The sequence below is a fragment of the Oenanthe melanoleuca genome, chromosome 20 (genome assembly GCF_029582105.1).
Source record: "Oenanthe melanoleuca isolate GR-GAL-2019-014 chromosome 20, OMel1.0, whole genome shotgun sequence".
In the NCBI taxonomy this organism is placed as follows: Eukaryota; Metazoa; Chordata; class Aves; order Passeriformes; family Muscicapidae; genus Oenanthe; species Oenanthe melanoleuca.
The window spans coordinates 1,904,884-1,918,035 of record NC_079353.1 but is presented as its reverse complement, the minus strand read 5'-3'; the positions used below and the strand labels follow the sequence as shown (position 1 = coordinate 1,918,035).

At 44.7% G+C, this 13,152-nt stretch overlaps 1 protein-coding gene across 1 annotated transcript in view; it reads left to right on the top strand.

Annotated features, from left to right (window-relative positions):
* BCAS1 (brain enriched myelin associated protein 1) overlaps positions 1–5,543 on the top strand; it is a 35,897-nt gene extending 30,354 nt beyond the window's left edge. The window contains exons 13-14 of the mRNA XM_056507119.1: positions 1,039–1,287; positions 4,642–5,543. Coding sequence (XP_056363094.1) covers positions 1,039–1,287; positions 4,642–4,716 — 324 coding nt within the window. The 3' untranslated portion in view covers positions 4,717–5,543. The remainder of the gene's footprint in view (positions 1–1,038; positions 1,288–4,641) is intronic.
* Positions 5,544–13,152: the final 7,609 nt, after the last annotated feature.

Here is a 13,152-nt window from a genome sequence, read left to right as displayed (position 1 = left end):
ATTTTTTATTTTTAAATACAAGAGGTGTATTTGCATTCTGTTTCTCTAGAGTTTCTGCTTTCAGGGTTTTCTCTGAAATCTAAAAATGTTTTTGTTTTGAATGAAAGCTAAGCCTGGCATGTGAGCACATAACCCCAGGCCTTCAGAAAACACCAAATATTTCAAGACTAATGGTAAAATTCCCAAAGCTGGAAAAATACACAGCATTAAGTTCAGGCCATGGCCTGAGGGCAGATGTGAGATTTCCAGCTTTTCAACATGGCAAATTTGTGCTGTTTTAATGATGGTCATAAATAAAGCCATATGGGGGTTTTGGACTTTTTCTGCATAAGAAAAAAAGAAAATCCTATTTGCAAACAGATTTCCTGGCAAAACCAGCCTCATTTACTGCTTTCCAAACAGTGACAGTTTCATTGTCTGATCCTTTGTGTGCCAGATCTGATTTTTCATTGTGTGAACTTCAAATATACCCTGAACTTCTCTGAGCTCCAGAATCTTTCCCTTTACTCAAGACAGGTGCTTTGTGACTGTGATTTTTTTAGATTTCCTGTCTCTTCTTTTGCACTTGAACATGAAATTTTCTATGATACTCTGGCCTTCCACAGCCAAACCCTGTGGTGTGAATTTTTGGAGTGTTGCTCCAATCACAGGGAATTTGTTTTCGTCCTTTGCTTTATGGGATCTTTTGATTGTTGTTGTCTCTCAGATATTTTCCTTGCACTTTTTGGGTGCTTTCCCAGTTCGGGGTGCAACCACTGGGGTATTTCAGTGTGCAGGGGCTCTCTGTGCATGGTCACTCCCTGTGCACACACATCAGTGGAGTTGCTCCATGCATGGTTTGATCTCTCGTGGAATTCCAGCAGCTCCCTGGGAGCCCTGCAGGAGTTCATCCCAACCTCTGCAAATTAAAACCTGCAGGATTCTTCCCTGCCAGGTGGCCTTTCATTTTTTAATATTTTCTCCCCTCTAACATATTTATGGATCTCCTGATCTCTCCCTATTCCCCACTAAAATTAACCCCGTTTGGAACCACCGCAGACCCTGAACGCCACGGAGAAGCCTCTTGCCCCATCTGACAGCGACCCTGGGGGCCAGAGGAGCAAAGAGGGCTCCAGGGACAAGAAGTCCACGCTGGAGCTGGGCAAGCAGAAGGGCAGGGAGCAGCCAGAGCCCCGGGAGGGAGCAGCAGCCGAGCCCGACTCCGTCCAGAACGGCGGCGACGCCAAGGAGCCCCCCTGCAAGAGGACAGAGAAGAGGCAGTCCCTGGGAGGGTTCTTCAAAGGCCTTGTATGTTCACTTCTCTTCTTTTTGCCATTTTCCAGCTGCATGCGGGCTCTGATTCATGGGGGGTTTGTGCATTGATTTCACAGAAGGACTTGGGCCAAAGAGCAGCAAGGTTTTGGGAAAGGAAGGAAAATTCAGACCTCGAGGTGCTGATGGAGGGAGAGCTGGAGTTGTTGCCACAGCCTTGGCTATGGGGATGACTCTGTTCCTACAAATTACAGGGTGTTAATTCAGGGAAAGTGGAGCTGGGGCTGGTTTACCTGCTAGGAGGTGGGACATCCTGCCAAACAAAATCCCTGCCAAACAAATCCCTGCAAAACAAAATCCCTGCGAGGTCAAAATCAAGGGAGGTGATCAAAATCAAAGCTCCTTGTGGAGTTGAGCAAAAGAGACAAATTTAGAATTCTTCCAGAAAGGGAGAACTGAAGGAGTGAGGAAACATCTTCATGAAAGACACAGAGGTGGCTCAGATTGAAAGGGCAAGAAAAGCTTTTAGATCAAGGGAGGAGACTGTGAGAGGTAAAAGTTTGAGGAATTAAACAGAATCAATGTGGAGGAAGTAGAGATGTTCTGTAGGATTTCTTTTTCTTCTGCTTGCCTTAGTTTGGCTGTGCAGTCCCTTCTGCAATTACAGAGAGTGCTCCTGCAGCTTCTCTCTCCCATTAACTCTTAAAAAAAGATATTTTTGACAGCAGTAAAGTTGATTTGGTCAGTTTATTGTGCTCCAGAGTGACAGCAAACCACATAACAATGAGGTCTGCATATGGGAAAACTCTCATGGAAAATTATTACCTGTCTTTGAATGTCCCCAAGATTACCAAGAGCTAGGAAACTCATTCTGCAATGCTAAAAACATTAATCTGCTCATCTCCTAGGTGATCAGAGGTGTAATCATTGATCTAAAAGTATTGGATCACACACACCAACCCATGCCAGCATTGCCAGTTCAAGATAACAGCTCAATTGTCTGGGAAGAACTCAGCAGAAAAATTCAGCTTTTTGTTGATAAAATGGGAGCAGGAGATATTGGAGAGAGGATCAAGCCTGGGTCACTGAGCAGCTCCTATTCTGTATTTTAGCACCACCCTCCCCTGGATGCTGGTTCCCCTGGGAATGGCCCAGAGCAGGAGGATGTCACACTGCAGGAATGCAGATTAGAACTGCAGCTCCAGCCTCTGCTCCCAGCTGGGTTAAAAATGCTGCAATTTTGGCTACAAATCCTGACATTTTGGCTACAACTGGAGCCATTTATGCAAGCAAACAGCATCACTGCCCAGCTGCAGGGCTTGAGCACAGATAAGGGTGTTCCTATGGTAAAAGAGATTAATTTACAAGCTGTAGCAAATGTATTTCGGGAGTCTTTGAAAGATTAGATTAGAAGGAAAAGAAAGGGGGAAAAAAAAATTAATAACATTGTTTCCTGAGCTGGAATAACTCATAGTCCAGTTGTCAGGAGCTGGGAGTGCTCAGCATGTGGAAAGTATTCGGATTTATTCTGATCAGAGTGTTTGCTGTACTGAGCCAGGCTTCTCCTGAGCAAAATCTGGGAAAAAAAATACCCCAGCACCACGAATTTGCTGTGTGTGCACTTTAAAATGCTCTGCCCAAAGCAGCACGTTCCAGCTTCCCTGTCACAGAGCCCTGAGCTGGTGGTACCTGAGCTCCTGAATCCAAAACCAAATCCTGAATCCCAGGGCAGAGCTGGAATTTGTCCGTTAAAAAAGGCAGAACAAAGTTCTTTCATTCCCACTTGGAAATTCCAGTTCAACAAGAACCACCAGCCAGCCTGATCTTCCTGCTTTAATCAGCAACCACCTTGAAAATGGGAGCAGCAGGAGAGTGCAGTGAGCAAACAGCAGCAACCTCTGCAAAATGAGTGCTAAAGGAGGCAAAATGGGGATTGTCTCCTCTCCTGCCTGCTGCCTCCACCCTTCTATGGGAAGAAAGGCAAATTCCATCACCTTATTCCCTTGATCAGTTTAGAAGTGACTTCATAGTGCTCAGACAGGAGCTGGAGCTGGCAGAGCCCACCACTCCTGTGATGTGGAGATCTTTACCTCATGTGGAGGTTTTTGGGGTTTCTGGGTGAATTTGCAGTGAGAAGCTCATTTAGTATTGATTGATGGATAAAGGATGCATTTGCTGCTACCTTTTATTCTGCTCTAGAGCATCCTCCAAACTCTGCATCAGGGGAAGCAGAAGCAAAACCACTGCAGCCAGCTGAGCTGCACGAGCTTACAGTCAGTTTTAGATGGGATTTTTTGGACCACTGTAATTTTTTGGCTGCTCTTTTTCACACTTAGATCCTCCAAGGTGAAACATTAAAAGAAGATCAGTGAGGTGGAGCCCTATCAGTGCAAAAACCTTGCTGGTTTTACTTCCCTGAAGGGGATGAGGAACTGGAGACCTTTCACTCTCTGTGTGTAACACAGAATCCTCCAGAAGTAGCAACTCAGGTTTCCAGGAAAGGACAATTCACGCATTATTCTGCCCAGTTCCTATCCTAGGGAAAGCACAGGGTCACCTTTAGCTTTGTCATGCTGGATTTTCTGCTTAGCAAGGCATGATTTGGGCTACAAACAGCACAGCCACCCCACAGTGGCAACACTGACCTCAAACACTGTTTGTGGGTCCGTGTTGTTGAAGTTCTGGCAGCTTCAAGGCCAGCAAAATTAGGCCAAGCACCTTAAACCAGAGCCAAGTTGTTATCAGTTAGTGAAAAATGTAGTTGGTATAGTTAGAGCTATACATTTCCTCCATCTAAGCTGGATTAGTGTCTTGGAGCAGTTCCAAACCCAGAATTAGGTTTGCAGTGTAAAAAAAGCTTTATCACTCAAACATTGTCGAATACCTGTCATGCATAAAAGTATTTAATGTTCCTTTAACCTGGAGCAGAGCAGGGCTGGCTATAATACACCATTCATCATGCTCCAAGGACTCTTAGCAGGGTTGCAGTGAAGCGTTTAGGGCAGGGAAATTTAGAGAAAGTCATGCCAAAACTCCAGTACTACAGGCACACAGCAGCCTGGCTCTGGTGTGTGAGCCCAGCTCCTGAAAACAATTGTTTCCATGCCAGTTGAGACAATTATATTAAAATAACCCCCACATTTAGGCAGAGTCACAGGCAGGAATTCTGTGTGGTTCTCATGCTGCAGATGGTGCTCATATATTCGTGCATATTAAATAAGGGGTAAATGAAGAGAGGCAGGGAGATTAAGTCAGTGGGAAATATTTAAATGAGTGGGAAATATTTAAATGAGTGGGAAATAACTGGTAGCAAAAGTCTGAGGCACAACTCCAGACCTGACAATTGTGAAACACTTGGGGATGTCTCTAAAGGTGTCTCTTGTTCCTCAGGGCTCCAAAAGGATGTCGGATGCAGAAGTGCAGACAGACCCCGTGTCCATCCTCCCTGCTGGCAAATCCAAGTAGTGCCCAGCCCTGGCTGCTGAGGGGAGGCTCAGCAGCTCTCTGGGAGCTCCTGGCAGCAGAAATGACTCAGAAATGACTCCTTTTCCTCCCTTGGCTGTCAGCAAACCCTGGGGCTGAAGCAAACACCGGGGTGTCATTGCAGGTTGTCACAGGTTTGTTCTTCACCTGTAGGGAGCAGCTCTAAAGATCCCCAAGAAATGTGTTTGAAGGAAGGTGGTGTGGATGGTTTGAGGTGTGGAGAGGGGAGAATAAGTCAGGGATGAGGGTGGCAGAGAATTCAATAAATGGCAGAAAAACACAGCACGTGCAAAGGAGGGCAGCGAGGCAGCTTGAAAGGAGAGCTTGAAAGCAGCCAGGAAAGCCAGAGATCCCCTGGTTTCATCCAGGGCATACATTTAATTTAATTTAATCCCCCTGGATGACTGTTCTGCTTCAATGCCAAAACAGCCGAGTCACTTCTGGTGGGGTTTCGACAGAGCTGAAATCCGAGCTGAGCCCTTCAGCCCCAGCCCGCGGTGCCCAGCCCCTGCTTCTCTTGGTTATTAATGGAAATTAAAACGCTAAAATGCAAAGGCTTGTCGTGACTGGGCAGCCCCTCTCTCGGCCCGGCGGGGTGGGATAACAGATTAAAAACTATTTAAGGTTCTAACAGGACACAAGAGGGCACCACGTCCCCTGACGCCGGGCTGTGCTGCCAGCCGGGAGTTAATGTTCTTAGATCGTAGGAAACTTAGTTCTTCATCCTGATACTTGTTTATATCCCTACTTGTCATTAATCCTAATAAAAACCAAAATCAAAGCTGCCCGGGCAGCTCCCTGCTTCACAAGGCTCCTGTAATAACTGTAGGTAATGAATTTTACAGAAAATGAAGATTTCTGTTTGGTCAGTCCTAGCCTGTACAGGGAACCAGGGGCCTGACATTTTAATCCACACTGATATTAATGATACAATACTGTATATTTTGACACCCTTATCTTTAAATAAACTAATACTTATCCTTTGGAAAAAAAAAAAAAAATCCGTTGCTGCTTCAATTTTCAAACAAAGTTTGTTATTTGCATCCCTGTGCTCTGGTTGTTGATGGGACATTAAGGCATAAATCAGACAAACCTTGCCTGTGCAGGGAATAATTGTTGTTTTCTCTTTATTTCTCACCTGGAAAGCAAGGGAGAATTCTGTAAATTCTGCAGAATTATGTTTCTAACTAATCAGAGAGGACAGAGGTGAAAAGCCCCTGCAGTTCTGTGGGATTTTTACTCTGGGTTCTGCAAACCTGCAGGTTTGGGGTGCCCAACCCAAACTTGCTGCTCATTCTGTTCACAGAGAGCACAGACCAAGTGTTCTTTAAAATTACAGTTCCTTAAAGTTAAAATTGCATTTTCTGCTCCTCTCCCTGGCACTTTCATGCCACATAAAGGGACATTCATGCCATGGGAATTGCTCACAGGTCTCCAGCCTGACCCACAGCCCCTCCTTGCCCATCTGGGCAGGACCAGTGACTCCTGTGCATCCCCAGTGGGAAAGGACTGGGGTTGTTATACCCAGCTTTGCTCACAAAAAATAAATAAATTAAAATAAAATTTGTCTACATGAGACCAGATTGAGCTGAATAAAGCACATTCAGGGAGATGCCCCCTGTGGTTACACAGGGGTGTGAGACAGGGGCTGTCATCAGAGCACATGGAATGAATGATGGGACCACTGACTTCATACTGCTGTGATTACCTCAGGAAGAGTATTGAAGAAATTTTCAGATAGAAATTATGGTCTGGCTGCTCAATTATATTAGTATCATAGAGGTTTTGGGTTGGAAGGGACACTTTCCACTACCCCAGGTGCTCCAAGCCTGACAGAAGATCAGCAGAGGGCTGAGGCTGTGCTGGGGGAATAGCTCTGAATTCTGTACAGCCACACACTCTTTGAGAATATCAGTGAAGAATCTGGATTTGTTATAGGCTCCACCTCTTCTGGATAACACACCCTGGGCTTTACTGGCAACTTGAGCAGCTCAGCAGTTCTGAGAACACAAAAACAGGAAATTCTGCAGCAGCTGAAGATGCAGAAGGATTCCTTCAAGAAGTGTCATTTTCTGAAAACAAATTATCAAAAGCCTCGAGGAAGAATAAACCTCTTATCAGCACTCTTTGCTTTGCCTTCATCATTTCCCATGAAACCTGTCACCTGCTGAAGGGCAGAGGAAAGAACCCCCTGCACAGGAAGCACCAGAGATTGGACTTTAAACCGGAAAGGGACAAAATCCAAATTCCTCCTTTATCAGAGCCCAGAGTGAGCAGGTGATGCAGAACCAGCAATGCCCTTCACCCACTCTGCACACAGCAAGCTCCTTTATTCTTATCACAGGGCAAGGACAGACCCTGAGCACCACATTTAAGCCACAATTAGAATTCTGCAGACTCATCTTTGTTCACCAATTTCAGGGATGTTTGTGATTACTTCATTGGAGTTGGTTGGAAAATACAAGGGAAGTGGGGATTAAGCTGCAGAGTTTTCATTTTTTTTTTGCTGTCAGCAGTTTCAAGCCCATTGGAGAAATAGATTCTGAGCTGGTAGAGGCTGAAATTTTATTATTTCAGTAAATGAAACTGAAGTAGCCCAGAATGTTGGGACTTTGTCAAGTGTTTTCTCTGCAGCTTTTGAGCCCTGGCAATGGCTGCCATGAGTGAAGGAACAGAATTGCTGGTGAAAGAATTGCTTGTAAAATTGAGCTGAAGGAGCGTTTTTTCTATTTTTTATTATTATTTTTAACCAGGGCTTCACATATTGAGAAGGCACATAATTATCAAATGCCCTGTTCAGGAGCCCTTCATCAAATCCAGTAATCAGGGCTAGATAACTTTATTACTCCCTGTTTATTGCCACAAAATGCTGTATCAATATTCAGAACCTCAGTCACAGAGCAGAACCAGTCTCAGATATTATAGAAAAAATTCTCTTTACCCAGGATTGAGCCACACCAGAAGAATTTTGGTGCTTCCAGCAATGAGTGGAGCAGCACTGCCACAAACTTAATTCCAGTGAGAAGAAATCCATGCCATTTTATTGCCATTGTGACTACACTTGAAAATTATTTTTTGGCTCTCTTCTCCCACTTTGTTGCCTCCACACAGTAAAACTGCCAAGGAAAAATGAGGTTTTACCTGTGCCATTCTGCTGAGGGGTTGTGCAGGGCCCAGAAGGGTTAATTTGGCTCAGCCCAGTGGGGTTCATTTGGGAGTGATGGGAAGTTTCACCCAGGGGACGGGATGGGGAGGGGGCAGAGCTGCAGGAGCTGCTGCAGGAGGGGCTGAGATTCACAGCAGCAGGTAAGAGCTGTGCCCCAGCAGCCCTGGGGGGTTTGTGTGTTTGGGAATTCCCAGCCTTTGGGAATGGTCCAGCTCCCTCTGGAGTTTGTGGGGTGTTCCTCTGGGGTTTGTGGATGAATCCTCTGGAGTTTGTGGGGTGGTTCTGTTGTTTGTGGGGTGAATCCTCTGTGCTTTGTGGGATGATTCTCCTTGATTTTGTGGGATGATTCCTCTGGATTTTGTGGGTGGTTCCCCTGGAGTTTGTGGGATGATTCCTCTGTGGTTCATGAGATGTTTCCCCTGGAGCTTGTAGGGTGATTGCCCTGTGGTTTGTGGGGTGAATCCTCTGGATTTTGTGGGATGATTCCCCAGGATTTTGTGGGTTGATTGCCCTGGATTTTGTGGGTGGTTGCCCTAGATTTTGTGGGGTGGTTCACCTGGATTTTGTGAGATGATTCCCCAGGATTTTGTGGGATGATTGCCCCAGATTTTGTGGGGTGATTCCCCTGTGGTTTTGGGGTGATTCCCCTGGATTTCGTGGGATGATTCCTCTGGATTTTGTGGGGTGGTTCCCCAGGATTTTGTGGGTTGGTTACCCTGGATTTTGTGGGGTGGTTCCCCTGTGGTTTTGGGGTAGATCCCCAGGATTTTGTGGGGTGGTTCCCCAGGATTTTGTGGGGTGGATCCCCTGGCAGTTCTGTGCAGTCCCTTGGCTCCATCCCCACCAAACCCCCCTTTGGGAAGTGCTGCCCACCTGAACCCCAGCACATCCCTCTGCTCTCCCACCTTTTTGCTGGAAGCCAAAATGTGGCCTTGGCCACCTAATTCAACCCTGAAAACAAAAATAACTCTGACCTCCTTAAATATCTATTTAAAGGTGAATGGCAGTGCTAAAATGTGAATTTTAGTACAGAGGAACATTTATCACAGAAATAACAAGTTTCTAAAGTTGCCTTTCCCTCTAAAACGTGCTGGGAAGGAGGGGATGTGACACTAAAGCCTCTGAGACACCCAAACAAGGCTGGTATTGAGAGTTTTGATGTGAAAAAATGATGGATTTTGGTGCATCAGCATCAGAAAAGCTTTCTTGGTGAAGGAAATTGTGAAATTATCTTTCTTGGGTTAATCATGGTGAGGGGGTGTCTCTATTTTATTAACTCTCAACAGACAAAATTACCAACATCTCTTAAGTTTGTGGCTGCCTTGATTAGTGCAAAGAAATGAAGAAATGATGCAAAATAAATCTGAATTCTGCATTCAGAGCACACAGGGCTGTGGCAAGGCGAGGGTTAAGGGAAATCTCCTTTTTCCCGGGGCTGTGAGTCAGTCACAGAGCTGACCCGCAGTGATGTAACACAATATGGACGTGGAGGCTTTTCCACACGTCACTTTGAAACAAAGCATGTGCTTTTGGAGAAAGTTGTTTGTTTTAACTGAGCCCAAAATCAAGCATTCATCATCTTGTCTCCTGTACAGCACATTGTTCTAGCTTGGAAAAAAACAGAAACTTAAACCATATGCTGAAAGGAGAAGAAATCAGAAAAATTTCCTCACTTTCCATCCAGTCTGTGCCTCGTTTTTTTTGAGCTTCAAGGAGGGTGGGGGGAATGTAATTGCTGTAGACAGGGTAAAGATGGTAGTTGCTATTCCCAGTCCTTTACACAGAGTAGGTGCTTTCAAGAACTTGGAAACAAACATTGCACTAAAATTACTGCTGGTTCCTGGCAGAATTGCTTGTAAATGTCTGTGTTGGAGGCTGGAAATAGAATGGAGGGGTTTGCAGAACGTGTTCCTCAGGCTTGTTGTTCACAGATGTAGCTTTGTTCTTACGGGCACGCGGCTGCCAAGAATTCCCTAAGCAACTGCTGATTATGCAGCCTTCAAATTTGGGGGTTCTGCTTGGGATTTCTCCAAGAAGTGAATATTTTATAAATGCTGGTTCTTTAGTGTGGTGGAGGTCACCCCAAATTGATGTTGTTAGCTCGTTTTCAACTTCTCCTTTGCCTTGAATTTACTCCTAATTGGCTCTTCATAGGATTGTACTGTTAGTTCCTACAAAAGGTGAAAAATGTGATTTAGGTTGGAGCTGGATTTGGAAGTTTGGGGACAAATCATTGTTTTTGTGGAATGTTGTCTGTTTTCAATTTGTTGTTGGACACCACATATCAACCACATTTATCTAAGTACTTTTGTATATCTGACTTCTTAATACATTCAGCTGATCTCTGCCCTGCCAACAAGAGAACACAAAGTGCTCCTGAAAGATCTCAATTTGCAATCTGAGATAGTTCAAACTAACGTTGCAGCCTGGTTGTTATCACCAACAGCCGTCTCAGATATTTAAAGATTTTTTACTCCAGTTTTCAGTCTGAATTTAGAGTTTGCTGTTAACTGTCTATAGAAAAAAATTAAAATTAATCAGCAGTTTTTGCAAGTTAATGGAGTGTTGATTTCAAATCAGACACCTCCAGGAGGAGAATGCTTTATTCTTCTTACACTTGTTTATCCTTCTTGGATGTCTTGGTGCTTTTTTGCATTCAAGGCAGAGATATTTAGACAATAAGGGAGCTACATGCATTGTTTAATTCCCTTTTCCCAGTGTTTGTTACACCTGAGCTGTAAGCCAGGGTTGGTACAGAGCCCTGATTCCCCGTGGCCATTCAGGTGAGAGATGCCCACACTTAGGCAAGACAGGCTTTTCCTTTTTTAGCTTTTCCTTTATTTATTTTCCTTGTTGCACATTTAACTTCCATCCTCAGAAGCTGTTTGTGATTCAATATCAGGAATTCTGTGTGATTCTCACCAATTCCAGCCTAACAAATGCAAAATACAGTTGTCTTCTTTTTTATTTATTTTTTTTTTTTTCTTTTTCCCCATTAAAAAGTCTAATGCATGAACCTGGGCTCACACAAAGTCCTGCCACTGTTTCAGTGCATGGCAGGATAATTTAGACATCAAAAAGTGCTTTGTTTTTACTGTCATTAAATGGGTGTACACCAGGATTCCCCAAACGGAGTCCAGCAGAATCAGAGTGCAGAGCTGCAAATGGATAAAACGCTGCAGACACTTCCTGAATTAGTGATATGACAATTCTGGGGGTGATGCTGGGCAGGGCAGGGAGGACAGTCCCAGTCCCTGAGCAGGGCAGCTCCTCCCAGCACAATTGTCACTTCCCGGGCACTCCCCCTGCTCCTTTGTGCTCGACTCTTCGGGCTCCATCCTGGCCACGAGCTCTGAAAAACATCTCTGGGAAATTATCCCCCCAGAATTTTATATATTTATAAATTTTTAACCCCCATTTTATTAAAGTTTGCTGCTTGTTTTATTTTTTTTTTTTTTTTTTTCATCATAGCCCTGCAGTTAATCTATAATAATGTTATTTTGGTTGAAGTTTTGTGAAGGCAGTGAGAGCACCATGTGGATTACTGAGCTCAATAAAATCTCAGTTCCCTGCAATTCTGTCTGACACAGAACTTCTTCATCCTGCAAACTCAATCTCAGCACTAAAATCATTCCTGCTTTCCTAGCAGGGCAGGAATGGGTTGTTCTGTGCAGAAATGTCTGCCTGAAACAGATTTTCCATGAAGTGTTTGGTCAGTGTGTGCACACTCTCCCCATCCCGGATTCCTGGGACCTCAGGGATTAAATTCCCATAAGCACAGATGATATAATTTCTTCCAGGACCACATTTATGTTGTAATGTCATTGTTACACAACTCAGCTTTAAAATAACGACATGAAATGCTAAATAATCAAAAATATTTCTTCTTCCTTGTGTCCACCACTATTTTTTCAGATGAGAAATTGAAAAGGTGAAAATATTTTTTTTTTTAATGCAAAAAAATAGAGTGATATTCTGTCCTAACACAGACATGACAACCAGTTTCACACCCCACCCGGCCCTGCTCTCGCACATTAAAATATTCTTTAATATGTTCTTATTCCTGAGCTTTGGAGCAGCAGCCCAGCCCTTCCCAGCCCTGCTGGCTGATCAGTTTCCAGCATCCCCACGTTACTGAGCTTCCTTTGAATATTGCCTCACATCCCTTCCCTCCTCCCTTTCCCCTCCCCAGCCCCATCTCGCTCTCCCGTGCCAGCAGAGGGCACTTGGATTTAATTTCTTGCATGGTTCAGGCTCTGAAACTATCCCAGCAGTTCCACTTACAGTTGTTTTTTTTTTTTTGGTTTATTGTCCTGTCATCCCATTCATAGAAACGTGGAGGGAAAACCCAAACCCCAAGCAAGCCAATAATCCCAAAATGTGTGATCCCAGTTTAGGATCAGGATCCCTTGGGGAGCCCAGGGAGGAGCAGGGCTCACCCCAGCTGAGAGAATTCCAACTCCTCTGTTTTCCTGAGGAGGATCTTCCTCACCCTGGGGGAGGATAATGAAAGGCTCCTCCGAGATGTTTTCAGAGCAATTTCTGCACAGCTCTGGGTAAATAAACTTCTGCAGCCTCAGCAAAACCAGGGCTTGTCCAGCTCAGCACCCCCAAACTTCCCTGTTCACCCTCTGTTTGCTCTTTTGGGATGTTCTGATGTTTTCCAGCGTTTACAGCTCGTGTTTGGGAATCTCTGTTGGGGTTTCCTGTTCATCCTCCCCTCCCTGATGAAGAATAAAGCAAATTAGGGTGGTTTGATCCCAATTCCTGCCCAGAGAGCTCCTGTTTGGCATTGGTGGGGCCTCACTGGGTTTCCTTTGGTGCCTTTGTAGGATCCCAGTGGATAAAAGCTGATGTGGGGCAAACAAAAGCCAAGGAGTGCTGGGAAAGGGGTGATGGTAAAGGGGAAATGAGAGACTGATCTGCTTGGGGCAGAAAAAAATAATAATGCAACCAAAACTAAAAATGTAACTGCACAGTGTGGGAGAATGCCAAGCAAGCACCAGAGAAGTGGTTTTAAATTAAAAAGAGAGAGGATAAATGAGAGTAAGTGCCTGATGTATATGAAAAGATATATTCCCTGCTCCATTCTCCTTTTATCTTCCAAATGCAGAAGAAACAAAAAGGTCAGGAGAGGTTTGGTCACACCACAACAGGGAAGTGACTTTTTGTGCTGCTGTGAATGTGCTGTGGTTGTTCTCTCACTGTCCCGTTCAGAGTCAGAATGAAATGAGAACAATGCTGTGATGGGA